The sequence below is a fragment of the Struthio camelus genome, chromosome 1, assembly GCF_040807025.1.
Source record: "Struthio camelus isolate bStrCam1 chromosome 1, bStrCam1.hap1, whole genome shotgun sequence".
Lineage (NCBI taxonomy): Eukaryota > Metazoa > Chordata > Aves > Struthioniformes > Struthionidae > Struthio > Struthio camelus.
This window is the reverse complement of record NC_090942.1, coordinates 59,828,396-59,842,356: the sequence shown is the minus strand read 5'-3', so window position 1 is coordinate 59,842,356 and position 13,961 is coordinate 59,828,396. Positions and strand designations below refer to the sequence as shown.

The window sequence follows — 13,961 nt, the reverse complement described above, 5'->3', positions numbered from 1 at the left end:
AAAGAACAAAAAGTTGGGGGTGGGAAAGAATATAATAGGCTGCACCACAGACATCCTGTGTGGCTTTGGGTAAGTCACTTAAATTCATCACGCCCTGAATCCCAGCCTCAAAACCAAACTCTTTCTTTTACCCCATTCCAGATCTCCCATCTTTAGTGTTATATGCCATTAAAGGCAATGCCAGGCACTCACCTAGCATCAGCCCATCTCAATGCATTCGTGGAGAGCAACGTTCCCATGCCTCAGTTCCCCCTGTATGGAGCAAGAAGAGCTTGCAACTTGCCCCAATGCAGCTCACAGCATCCTGTCTCCTGTTTGACGTGCAGCCACAACCGCTATGAGCTCCGCTCTGCTTCCAGTGGCCTTGCTGTAGCCTTCTCTCCTCTCCTCTCCTGAGCCCTGGCTCCTCTCTCCTGTAGCTAGGGGCCCAACTGCTGCCAGCTCAGTCCTTCTCCAACCTGCTCTAATAGCACACAGCTGAATCTATGCTAATTAAGCCAGAAAAGTTCATTAACTGGCCTGCCAAGACAACGCTTAAAAAAAAAATAATTGGGGACTGATGCTTCCATGGGACCCTGCTCTTCCTGGGGCCCTTTGACACTAATATCAATAATATCAGTGCTAACCCCTCTGAGCTTCCACAGACTCTTCTAGAGACTTCTCCAAGTCTTTCTGTCCCAAGAAATGGGACTGGGGCCTGTCTCTCTTGGAGAGACAAACAGGGCAGTTCTTGTTCTCAGGTCAGCAAGTTTTGCAGCTTTCCCAGCTTGGGACATCTGTCCAGCCTTTCACAGCTTGCTCGGTGCAGCTGCAAAGCTTGCGCTCTGTCTTTTGGAAACATAGCTGAAGGGGTATGATTTTGCTGCTGCAATTCCAGAAAGTTCTCACTGCTGTTTTTGTGCAGAAGACTCCAAATTATGAATTTGCTGCTTCTGAGCAGCTGGTACAGATCAGCGCAGTGAAAGGGGAAGGAAGGCAGTGAAGTCAAGCTGAAGGGTTTTTTTTTTTCTTTTCCATTTTAAATATTGGTTTTATGCCAGATGTATTTTGTGGGAAGGACCCAGTTCCAGGGTCCTCTTTTCACAATTGCTTGCCAGTTCTGGGGCACTGAATTTAGCTCGGCTGGCCCCCAGAGCACTGCTAGTGGCAGCCCTGCATATCCCCAGCAGGATGTCCATCTGCTGTGCAAGCTCTGTGACTGCAGCACATCAACCCTGGCACCATGCCCAGCTGCAGAGCCCAGGCTCCCAGTGATGCTGATTTGCTTCCCCACAGCGTGCGTGGCCCTCCACGTTCTGCTGAGTCACGGGAAGGCCAGGGTGCTTTGCTGAGTAAAGGTTTCAGATTGCAGTGGGTGGAGAGGGCTCTTTTGCTGAGTCAGGCAGAGCAGGGGGCCATGTGAGGCTGTTTATCAGCGAGGCGGTTTCCTGCGTGCTGCAGCTGTTGCTCTTGGTCTAGTTCCCATTTCTTGGGGCTGAAAGATTCAGAGAAGCCTCTAGAAACAGCCTCAGCTCCCCACGGCCTGATGTCTATGCAGCCCTGTGCAGGGGAAAAGGACACACGTTTCCTGTACGTGAAGGGCAGGGCACCAAGCAGAGGCTGGTGTGGAAACCTTGGGAGAGTTCCTGTGTTTCCCTGAGAGCTCACAGAGCTTGGTTTCCAGTGCCACCTCCTCCCCTCCTCTGATGGAGGTATGAGATTTGTTAGAAGGTTCCCATGCAGTGTATGTGTTATTTTCAGATCCTTCTTTTCACAGTTTGGCCCCCATCTCAGTCAGGGTGCACTCTCCTTTCCACGTGGTAGTAGCCCTGACACGAAGGAAGCTGAAACATTTGCATCACTGAGATTTTAATTTGCTAGTTCTAGCTAAGGCTTGCTCTCTTCTACCCCTCCCTCTGCACCTCAGAAACATACAGGCCATAAGCAGGCAGTGGAGTCTGTCATCACCAGCACTGAGGCTCTGCTGGGCACTGGGTGCTCTCCTCCACCATTTCAGCACAGTGCACTGATACCCTGGAGACCTGCTACAGGTTGTGTTTGTGCTCAGGGAGTTGCCTGCTCCTTGGGTCTCCAGTTAAAAAGCAAGCACGTACCTGGCAGAGTGTTTGCTCTATTTTTCCTTCTCGTCACTGCTCTGTTCTCAGCCTGCCCAGCAAGCCCAGAGCTCCCATCATAGCCATCGTCATGTTCTGGAGACACCTACACGCTGTGGTAAGCATATATTTATAAATGTATAAAATATGTGTATTATAATCTGTGCTTCCTGTTTCTGTCAAGATGGTTCATTTATGTCTGAGAAATTTACTGGCACCTTTGTCTCCACTGCATCTGTCTTTGGGGTTCCCGTATGCTGGGCTTGCCCAGAATAGCAGTGCTGTCTGTAGGACTCTTCTCTTTCAGAAGTGCCAAATATACCAGCAATGCCAGTTCAGAGGAATCATACAGTGCATTCATTCCCTATGGAATTTTTCAGTGCATTGTACTCACAATCTCCATTTTTCCACCTATATCTTTGATCTAGACTTAGATTGTTAAATGTTGACAGGAACAAGCACAATTTGTTCTGCCAGTACTACTGGGCTGGGCAATCTTCCTTTGGTAAACATGAATTAACCATAGCATAACACTGTATGCCCTAGTGGTGACTCCCTTCTTAAGAAAGCAATTTTAAGCAGATATCACGTCGTCCCTTTTTTTTTTTTTCCACTCTTGCTACACAGCAAGTTCTGAGTATTGAGTCAGCTTTTTCCCTCAAAACCATGAGGCTGCATTTTGCTGTGTCATGGTCTGCCAGATCCCCTTTAACCCTTTCTTGCCGGAAAAGACTAGTTTTTACCAGGTTGTTTTCTCTTCTTAGCCAAGCCTCGGCTGTGTGCCAGTCCCAAAATGTGAGAGAGTGCTTCCCACACACGTTCAGAGGAGTTGATTTCATGTTCTGTGACTGACTATATAGCTAGAAATTTCTGAAACTTCTCTACCCCGATGAAATCACGACTCCCCACTAACTTTACGATGTTATTAACTGCTCATCTAATGAATCTCTTGACTTAAACTTTGGCTCAGTGGCCAGGATATGCAATCAGAGGTTTCTAAGCCCAGCAGGGACTGCTGCAAATATCTTGTCTTGGGCTACTTGATTCATGTTTACTAGAAGTCTCCTGGGCAATTTCACTTGTTTCCATGCACATCACCTTCACATTAAATAACTCTGGCACCACCCAACAGCTGCTTTGTGAAAGAACAGGAGAACGGTATTACGGAATTTCTGGCAGGCAGGTGGAGAGACCACAGATCTGAGACCTTGATGCTGTCCAAGCAAAATTTACTAGTGATCTGGATCTGGACTGGCATCTGCCTTTTGAGTGGGGCACACTGTACACCTGACTGAGTTGTTCTAGGGGCCAGTTGTTCTTTCTGCTAAAAATATGCTCCTCCTTTCCAGTGCATCGTTCTTAAACGTCAACTTCCCATGTCGTCTTCTAGGAAGAGATGGTCACTCACAAATCTCTGACAGAACTTTGCCACTTTCTGTGTCCTTAACCTTCCCTCCACCACATAGCAACAGCACAGCAGAAGCAATACAATTCCTCGCTGCAGAGCAGTGGACAAGGCCAAAAATGCCCCAGGCCAGTGACTACAAAGATGATGACAGCACATTTTCAGTTCCTCTTCCATCTTGGCTGCTGAGCCCTTGGGCCTTTCTGGGGAGCTGGGCCCAGTCTATAACAGCTGCTCCCTGCCCTTCCATCAAGTAACCCTGATCAGCTAGAGATCAGAAGGTATAACTAAGTTATGGGACACGGCTTGTTCCCCTGCACATGTGGAAAAAATTCATCTGGAGAGGTAAGGTGCAGGAGGGAGATTATCTCTTATGACTGGCCCTGGAGAAGGTAAAGCCCCAACAGCCACCAGGGAGGTATGTTGGGGAGCACCTAGAGCAAAAACCTGGATTCCAGAACAGTGTGGTTACAAACCAGAACGTTTCCCAGGAAGAAGTATCCTATCTGGAATAGCAGTAATATGACTAAACAGCTCTCTCTCCTCCTCAGTCCATTTGCCTCATCCACATCTTGGCTACCTCAACCATGGATGAAAGGGAAGGAGGAGGAAGATGTCTTGGACAGATCTTTTAAAGCATCTCCAAGCATGCAACCTCTCGGGAGAAGGAAGGCTGGCAGGGCACAAAAGCACAGATCTGAGAGCAACTAGAAAACCTTTGCAAAGGAACTGGGCTCATTAACAGCTGCTGAACAGACATGAAGGGAGGGGCAGGGTTTGGGCTTGGGGTTTTCTGATCTCGACCAAGTATACCTCCCTCTACTGAAACTACAAGTTCAATTTGTGCTCCAGCTTCCCCTGTCAGATCAGGACTCACTGAAAAGAACTGAAAACTGCTTGTGAGCTTTAAGAGAGCAATGCAAGAGAGAAATGCTCATTTCAAGGACATCCCTGTGGCAAGATGGCATCAATGTCTGCAGGACAGAACGGCCATGCAGCCCTGCACTCCTGGGGGCTCCTGTGCAGAGCCCTCTGTCAGAGGGTGTTTGGGGCTTTGTCACACCTTCTGAAGAGATTCAGACATCCCAATGTATTTATTTTACCATACAGATAAAGCAAACAAGTCAGTAACAAGTTGTGTGCAATGGCATGGGGGAAGCGGGGAAAGCAAGCAACTTGTCACTTTTGCTAGCGTGTACTGTTGCTTTAAAGAAAGAATAAGACAGGAAAAGTCTGGCTGAGTCAGGGTGGAATTGCTGACTAATCCTTCCTGAGCTCCCCACACTGCAAACCAGATGTCTGCCTGAGTGAAAAAAACAAGCGTAGATGCACATTTCCTCCAGGACAGCTTTCTAACCTATGGCACCACAGCAAGCTACTGTTGGGGTAGCTGCAGTGACAGGGAGACAAGGCAGCTTGGGCTGCAGCGCCCATCAGCACAGTCTCAGATTGGACTCGCCAGGACAAAAGATACAGACAAAAGATAACTGTAGTTCTCCTCCCTCCTCCCCCTGCTTTGCCTCCCTACCACTTCATGCATGTAACACAGTGCTGTGTTACTGCAGCAGCGCTTTCTCACCTCTGCATTAGCAGGGGAATGCTGTTTTTAAGTGCCTTGGTATTTGGGTTGCACACAAAATTTGTGCTTTCTCAAAGCAGAGCTGGCTGATGCACCTTCAACCCTGGCTAGCCCTGCTTCCAGCACAGTTGGAAAACAAGGGCCCCACCATCCATTGGCTGCCTCATTAACCACTTCAACAGACAAAACAGTGGAGGAGCCAGCTACTGGCAGAACCAGCTTATCCAATTCTCTTTTCCCAAATCAGAGGAATTATTTGCATTTGAAAGTCTCTGCAGACTTCCCCAGAGTTTTCCCTAAATCCTACATCACATCTTTTCAGTCCTTCGTGCATACCGGCTACTGTAGTCTTCTGGGTATCTAAGAGATGGGGCGCTCTCCTTCCAAAATGCCCTGCACGCAGCTGTGACAACAGCAGGGGCCGTTTGCCATGCAAAGCAGCCGCTCTTGTTTCCATTCATAAGGGAGCAGAGGATGTCTCAGCGCATCGGTGCAGGCAAACCTGTGATGGCTCCACGCAAAGAGGAAGGATTTATTCACCAGGGTTCAGCTCTGTGCAGCTGTAGTTCTGCCACTTGCAGACTGGAGCTGGTGCGTGCCTATGCCACAGCACCCAGATTACTCACAACTGGTACAAAGCCCAGGGTCCCTGCTGTGCTCCTCACTGTGGAGCGGGCATGCTCCTAATCTGTAGGGCAGAGCTCCCCACCCCATGGCCAGTAAGCACTAGGTTACCTGAGGGGACTCTCTGACAATGTTCCTGGCCACAGGAAATTAAACATTTACACCTGAGTCTTGACAGAGACTAGGACAGATGCTGTATTAGCTCCCCAGGTGGGGTGCAGCTGGCACACAGATTGGGGGAAAAGGCTGTGGGGAGAGGAGTTGCCCACCCTGCCCCATCACATTTGACCATGGCACTAACCAGTAAATCCACCCCTCTACCCAACACCGCTGCCCCCAGCACAGTGACCACTGCTTGTAGCACCTGGGCTCTGCCTGCCATCGGCACTGTGCTGAAAGGGTTACCAAGCCAGGCAATCTTGAAAAAGAAGTTGTTCAACATCCTCTTATTTGTGCTTAGTTGTCAAGAGGAATCAGGTGACTTCCTTCTGCCGTCCAAGTCTGGTCCCTCAGGGCAGCAGGCAAGGAAAGGGTGACAGCAACGCTGGGAAGGGAAGCACAGTTGTGTTGCAAGAAGTTTGTACTCACACTGAGGTCAGCAGTTGGGCTGCTCACGTGACCTGGCCAGTATAAAGCTCGATGCAGGAGCCAGGCTGCCCAGCTCAAACGCTTCGCAGTGTCCTGGGAGCAGAAGGGAAGGAAGAAAGCAAGGGCAAGAAAAATCAACAGGGACACAGAGGAGAAAACGAAGTGGAGAAACATGGATACTTCCCAGACACACAGCTCTGAAAGGTGAGAGCAGGACTGGAATGAGAGGGAAATTTCCAGCCAAGAGAGTATCATATTTTTCCCCTTGCTTTTAGGTGTACTGTTCCTGTTTCTGCTCTGCAGGGAACAGCATGCTCTTTCTTTCCCCTCTGGATGGAGCCTAACAGTTTTACTTCCCCTTGGACAGCGTGTGAGATACTAGCGCTCCCTTGATCCCATCCGTGGCTCTCGGGAGTGCTCTGCTTCTTTCCCTGCCTTCCCAGGCTTCCCTCTTTTTGCTAGAGAGCTAAGATCCATTTTGCAGGAGGAAAGTGACAGCACCAATATCTCTTTTGCTTCTTTTCCCCAGCATGTCACGGGACCTGTCAGAACTCATGAAGGAAGCCACCAAGGAGGTGCACGAGCAGGCAGAGAATACACTCTTCATGAAAAATTTCCAGAAGGGGCAGGTGTCACTCCATGAATTTAAGGTACTTGCAGTAGTATTGGGTGGGGATGGGATTTCCTTGTCATGGAATACACTTGTAGATCAGATAGGCTATGCGGGGACTAAAGGTTGAGGGGTGAAGGAAGCCCTTTGCATCACAGCAGTCTAGTATCAGCATCTCCTGTGCAAAACATGCTCTTAATCAAATTTTAGCACTCTTAAGACTTTACAGGCTCCTCCTTCAGAACGTGAGGCAGGATTGTATCTTTCTGGATAGGCAATCAAGCTGAAACAGGATAAAAAGGCAACGAGATTGTAATTGCTTTTATCTTTCCTTATAAATGCCTGCATGTTAATTATGGCCAATGAGAGTTAATGGAGATACAACTATGTGCAGGTGTATGAGTGATTAAAATGGCAACAAGAAAGGAGAATACTTTAGAATGCTTTAGGCGGTTACAGCTAGAAATAATGATGGAATAATGAGAAATGTGGGATCATTTTTGGCACTGAACCTTGCAGAGTTGTAGTTATCACTTGAGTTATACCAGAGCTGCGATCAGGAGCAATTACTCGAGGCAGAGTAAGTTTGAGCAAGCCATGTCTGTTCATGTAGGAGCCTGTTGCTTTTCTTAAGATATAACAGAATCATTTGCGGTTACGGAGTCTGTGTCTAATCTGGCTAGTTAATGTGACCTGAGCCACGTAACAAAGCCATGTGTAAAAACAAGGCAGGCATATGAGCTAGAAATTCCTGGGAGGTTAGAGGATGTGACACAGGGGTTCCAAATAACAGCTAGTAAGCTGAGCTGTGGCTTAATGACTTTATTTTTGAATTGCTCCTTGATAAATACATCCATAGGAGTAGGGAAAAAGAGTACTTATTTCTGATAGTTCACATTCATGACACGCAGTCAAGCATACTGTTAATCTCAGGTGCTGACCTCCTCCTGTTAGAAATGTGGCATTTGTTAGGCAATGAACTTTGAGACAGGCTAGCGATAACCTAAAAAGTCAAGCCTCTAAGATCCTGGAATACAGCTTAGTTTCTTAGAAAATTCTTAGTTTCTTAGAAGTTTCTTAGGCTTCAGGAGGAACGAGATGTGATGCTGGATTTTAAAAAGTAAGATGATGATTTTCAAAAGCTACTTTTCTCAGTAAACTACTATCTCTGATAGCAATAGTCAGATTAAATCCTTTAATTTGTTAGGCAATATTCCTGTATTTTATTTCTTTTCCAGTAAACTAGATGACAAGTTATTGTTTAAAAGCTCCTTTTGTTTAACCTCTTGGCAAACCTATATATCTGCCCTGAAACATGACTCCATAAAATTTGAGTATCTGTTTCTGCAATCAAGTCACTGCCTGTCTGCATATCAAAGTCCTATTTGCTGACATAGTGGGGAAAAGTTGAAATGGCAACTCTTCTACTGCTAGAACTAATAGCTTTGTGGGAGAATAAACCACTTTTGCTCCTATCAGCAGTATAATTTCCCCCTCAAGCCTGACTCACCTGTGCTGCAGGGCCTTCACGTTTTACCCTTTGCTGCTGATGAGGGATTTCAGTGTAAGCAAGAGGTGGTGTACATATAAATACGTATATAGCTTTTAAGAGCAGAATGTCCAGCAAAGGAAAGAACACAGCTAGATTGTCTTATGCTATGTGGAAAGGCTGGCAGATATAAAAAAAGTATCGTGTAAGCTGGGAAAAACAACAATAACAACAGTCTGAAAATAGTAATGAACACACAGCCTCGCAGTGATCTTTCGCAAAGGCATCTTTCAGAGGCAAGCTGTGCTTTCAGTCCCCTTTGTATCTTATCTCCTTGGGGCAACCACAGGGAAACAAAGAGGCAACCCTACTTACAAATCTGAATGAAGAGAGCAGTGGTGCCTCAATTCCCAGGACGGTAGACTGCCAACAGGATAAATAGGCTGTACAGTAAACAGGGTGTGTCATTGTCTCATAAGGCCCCACAGAGGAAAGGCACATCTTGAAGCATTCAGATTTGAACAATACACCAGAAAATATACCTTTGGGAATAATCTCTCTATTGACTAGGGGGAATGAAGGGAATAGACTAGGTATGATTTAATAGGGCTCCATTTTCTATAATATCAAGCTGCCAGAACCTTAACTTGAAGGTGAAGACAGCAGCTTTTATGGACAGGTAAGACCAACATCTGTTGAGAATAACTTAGGTCTCAGCTGATGCTGCCTCAAGCAGAAGGGGAAGGGCTAGAGGATGTCTCACTGTCCCTTCCAACTCTGCTTTCCATATGTGAAATCTACAACAATATAACATATTTGCATGATTCATACTGGGTGTGCATATGAGTAACGTTTTTTGTTAGTGGGATTTGTCCCAAAAGCTGGAAGACAGACAGATGCACCTGTATCTCATACCCTCCCTTCTGTTTCAGCTGGTTACTGCCTCCCTGTATTTCATCTACTCTGCTCTGGAGGAAGAGATCGAACGTAATAAGGACAACCCAGTTTATGCCCCTGTTTATTTTCCGGTGGAGCTGCACCGGAAAGCTGCCTTGGAGAAAGACTTGGAGTACTTCTATGGCAGCAATTGGAGGGAAGAGATCCCATGTCCTGAGGCTACTCAGAAATACGTAGAGAGACTCCATTACGTAGGCAAGAACCATCCAGAGCTCCTGGTGGCCCATGCCTACACTCGATACTTGGGAGACCTGTCTGGGGGGCAGGTGCTGAAGAAAATTGCCCAAAAGGCCCTGCAGCTGCCCAGCACTGGAGAAGGGCTGGCTTTCTTCACCTTCGATGGAGTCTCTAACGCCACCAAGTTCAAACAGCTCTATCGCTCCCGCATGAATGCCCTTGAGATGGATCTTGCCACTAAGAAAAGAGTCTTGGAGGAAGCCAAGAAAGCATTCCTGCTTAATATACAAGTGAGTAACTACTGGCTAGCCCTGTCTGCCCACACCCTCTCTCAAACAAGATAACAGCTACTGGGGAAAGGCAAAGCTGGTATTTCTGCTATGGAGCTCAAAGCAAGCTATGGGTTAGGGCAAGCTAGTCAGAGTTAGAAATCTCCACGTGTCTTACCTGGGAGCCTAATGAACAATCAGTCTCTGAAAGATCCTTCTCCCTCCCCTAGGGTTTGAATTCAGGCTCTTTCTTGTGCTATTGTTCAGATATAAACAAGGCTTTATGCTGGGAGTAGGGATCACTGTCTACCTGCCCCACCTCCCAATAAAGCTCTACAGCTCCTCTGTGAATGCTGACTAGATACACACATACCTTGCTTTCCTTCCTATCAGAAGATGGGCCTTCTCTTGAGCTGGAAGCCTCAGACAGAACCTGCAAAGTGAACAAGGAGTTTGAAAGATACTCTCTTGACCCCTCAGGCAGATTATGTTCTGTGCAGAACAGGCAGCAGTACCAGGAGGGGCACAACTGGACTGAAGATTTGTGGCTTCCTCTAGTTCTGAAGTGCCTAGCGCAAAGGGGTCCAGCGAAAGAAGAAGTCCACGTAATGAGACAGTGTGCATTCTTTTCAGGTGTTTGAGGCACTGCAGGAGCTGGTGTCTAAGGGCCAGGAGAACGGTCATCCTGTGCAGCTGAAGGCAGAGCTTCGCGCAAGGAACGCTAACAAATCACATGAACATGGTAAGAGATTTCTAAAAGCAGTTGTTTAAAGTTGCCCCATGTGCTTTTCTTTTCCCCCCTTCCTGTGTTCTTGCTTGTACAAGCCACTGAGACATGAGCATGAGGTACTTGCCTCATCTCTTCACCGGCAGTCAGTATATAGTGCAAGAAGGGGCCCTGGTGTGTGTGAAGCTGCTTCCAGACATGGCAAAGCAGGGATGAGACATTTGGGCTCTCCATGAATAGTGTCCCTGAGAAAGTTTTACAGGAAGAGACTACCCTCTCTCTCTCAAGTTTTAACAAGTGTAAGGTTCGTTAGCCACATAAGTTTCAATCAAAGGGGAACCTGGCCTTGAGTTCACAAAGGAAAAGCTGCAGTTCCTGGCCTAGCACATTAGCTGTGACACTGTGATGCTGGTAGAAGGTTCTTGGAGACATGCAACCTTATCCAAGAGCCTGTCCTTTTGGACTAAATCTTCCTGCGGTCGTTTTCATGCCTTCCAGAAGTATTTACTGAAAATAGTTCCTGGAAGCAATGAAAATGTGCTATGTTTAAAATCAGCATGAAATGCGAATGTGTGGTGAAATGTACAGCTCAGAAGTGGAGCTGTACAGGCTCCAGTTCAACTCTGCAGAACTGAAAAGGCTCCATCTACTGGCAAAAGGGAAGATCCTGTGCAAGGGCCCTTTCTGCAAAGCCAATCCAGCTGCTGCTGGCAAAGCGATCTCTTTTTATGAAGTCAGACTTGTGACTGAGTTTGGATAGGGCTCAGATGGCTACGGAGGAAAGTGGCTTCCCTGATAAGAGCTTTCTTATTCAAATCACATCTTATGAGCCACACGTTCTGAAACTAAAAGGGAGATTGTTCACTGCATACTGAGCTGAACCAGTTTCCCAAGGCAAAGAATGCAAATTCTCCTTGTTTTGTGCACCTCTAGAGAGTGAAGCTTAGAGCAACTTCTTCAGGCAGAGTAGCAGAACTTCTCTGCAAATGTTTGCTGCTCTTTTCTCAATAAACCCATACAGGTAGGATTTTCTAAAAAGCTCAGTGTTGGGTGAGAAGTCCCATTCTAAAATTGCTCTAAGACAATTATTTGTCTGCAGTGTTAAGGACTACCCGTTAAAGTCGTAAAATGTCTAACTGATTAAATCATGGGGAGTTAGGGGACAAAATGCCTTTAAAATTCTGGTTTAACCATTTAACTGTCTTCTGGACACATCAGAGGTTTGAAGGAGTCTCTTCAGGATCTGGGCAGGGTATTTATAGGCCAGTAAGGAGACAAGGGAAGATGCCAGTATTCAAGTACAAGCAGAGGTGTTGTGAGCCCTTGGGATTCCCAGGTCAAGTCTGCTGCTTCCCTTCTTCGCCTGCTCTGACAGAGCAGAATCTGCTGTCGCTCTTTCCCCAGCCTCACTGGGCTCTGGGATCTCTCCTTTTCCCCGTAACAACTGCGCCAGGGTCAGCTCCATCACTGTGGAGGGCTAGCATGGCATACTGGCAGCCTCTTGCCTCATCCTGATCTCACCCACTTTTTTTCTATTTAATCTAGGTCCAGGGCCTGGGAAAGAAAGAGAGAAGACAAATATGAGACACACAGAAATGCTACCCACCACTCCCCTTGTGCGGTGGATCCTTGCACTCAGCTTCCTAGCCACAACAGTCGCCGTGGGCTTATTTGCCATGTGAACAAATAGAACCGTCACCTTCTCTTCATGCCTTCCCTCACCCTGAACTAATCCATCTTCCCCAGGCCTTCTGAGAGAAATTCTCCTTGGCTGGGTGCTGTGATCTTGGCTCTGTCACTAACATTAGGAGGCTTCTCTCCCCAGAAAGCAAAGAGAGTGCTAAGGGGGTTCAGGCAAAGTCTCTCCTGTGCTTGGTGTGAGCTATGCCAGAGACTAAATTTATCACCAGAACATAAGGGCAGAAAAGGCCTAAAAGCAGTGGCCAGGAATTGTCATTGTTTTATAGAACTCCTGCAAAAATCCTACAAAATCAGAAACGCAGGTTTGACATCATGTTTTGCCTCAGAAAGAAAAAGCTCCCCGGAGCCCTGTTTGCTCAATATTTTATATGGCTAGCTGATACTGTGATCACTATTTCTGTGGAGCCACATGGTTCCTCTGGGTTATAGACTGTTTTATATGACACTAGTAGGTTAAATCTTTTTCCAATCACTTTTGGTTTTTAAAAAGCAGAACACAGTTGTTGAAGATACAGTGTTGATCTTTTGTCTTGTTATATAATTTATATATATATATAAAATAAACATTAACGTAAAATCTTCAGGCCTGGTGTTTCCTATTGTTAAAGCCATATCCAGGGAGAATGGAGGTGCCTTTCTGCCTCTCAATTTTATGTCTGTTGGAGCTGCTGCCTCCACAGATATGACAATAGACAAAAGTGGGAGTTACCAGAACCAGACTCTGTTCCCACTCTGTTCTAACAATAACTTGTTGTACAAGCTCAGTCAGGTTTCTTAAGCTTCATAATGGTCTCTATTTCCAGAAATTGAATGAAATTCTGTGACTGTACAAAGTATCTTTAAGAGGTAGAAGCTAGACCTAAGAGTTAGCTGCTATTCTATTAAAAGGAAAAAGGTGACTGGGCTCCTGGCTGGTCTAAACTAGGGCTGTTGCCCCTGCCCTGTAGCAGCTAAGGGCCAGGTGCTGTTAATCATAGTGCCTTTCTGAGAACATCACCATGAACCAGAAAAAGAAGTATGTTCTCACCCCTCACAAACAAAATACATACTAGCTTTTCATCCTACAAGACATCAAAACCAGAGACATCAAGCATGTAACTGCATGTCCTCAACTAGGTAACAATCAAACCAAGCCAGCTTACTGCCAGAATTTGGCATGTACAAGGAGTTCCTAAAGACAGTACAAATAAGTAGCAGTGCTGGAGCAGTCCATGTGTACAGCTTTCTGTTTTCCCCTTTTGCTCACTCAAAACTGGAGGTGCGGCCAGCTGCTGTTATGGCCATAGGCCTTATCTGCTTATGAAGGTCTTCTAATACAGAAGTTAACTGCAGGAGCGGCTGCATCTTGAGTGTAACAGAGCAGATACTGACAAGGCCATTACCTTTCAGCTCAGAGTCCCTTCCCCCCTTTCTACCTGAGGAGCCTCTGTGATCAACCTGTCTTCATGATGCTGCCTGTTCTGGCTGTAGCCTTAATCCCAAAGGCATTTATTGCTACTGATCTGTATTAATGATCAGCACTTAACCTACTCAAAGAGCAAGAATCAGAAGGCAGGTCCTACAGAGAATAAACAGTGAGAAAGAGAGACTGTCATTATCATCAGGCTCTTGTCTATCCTATTTTTCTTGTAAAATCTCTTTTAATGCTTCTCTATTTGGACCCATTCACCGATCCCCAGAAAAAGAGAAAACAAGTTAATTGTTAAAAAGAGAGTCAAATGTGTGAAAAGCAGGGATATTAG

The 13,961-nt window shown here is 46.4% G+C and overlaps 1 protein-coding gene across 1 annotated transcript; it reads left to right on the top strand.

Annotated features, from left to right (window-relative positions):
• The first annotated feature begins 6,260 nt into the window (after positions 1-6,260).
• Positions 6,261-12,800, top strand: HMOX1 (heme oxygenase 1). The gene is made up of 5 exons (XM_068943557.1): positions 6,261-6,493; positions 6,819-6,939; positions 9,321-9,812; positions 10,425-10,533; positions 12,064-12,800. Exons 1-5 carry the CDS (start codon positions 6,462-6,464, stop codon positions 12,198-12,200), a joined length of 891 nt encoding a protein of 296 aa, XP_068799658.1. The 5' UTR covers positions 6,261-6,461; the 3' UTR covers positions 12,201-12,800.
• Positions 12,801-13,961: the final 1,161 nt, after the last annotated feature.

Bases quoted from the DNA above. Each gene is read 5' to 3' on its own strand.
- HMOX1 (XM_068943557.1), top strand. From the start codon at position 6,462: ATGGATACTTCCCAGACACACAGCTCTGAAAG. The intron at 6,940-9,320 runs GTACTTGCAGTA...CTTCTGTTTCAG, and splicing joins TGTCACTCCATGAATTTAAG to CTGGTTACTGCCTCCCTGTA. The intron at 9,813-10,424 runs GTGAGTAACTAC...CATTCTTTTCAG, and splicing joins CATTCCTGCTTAATATACAA to GTGTTTGAGGCACTGCAGGA.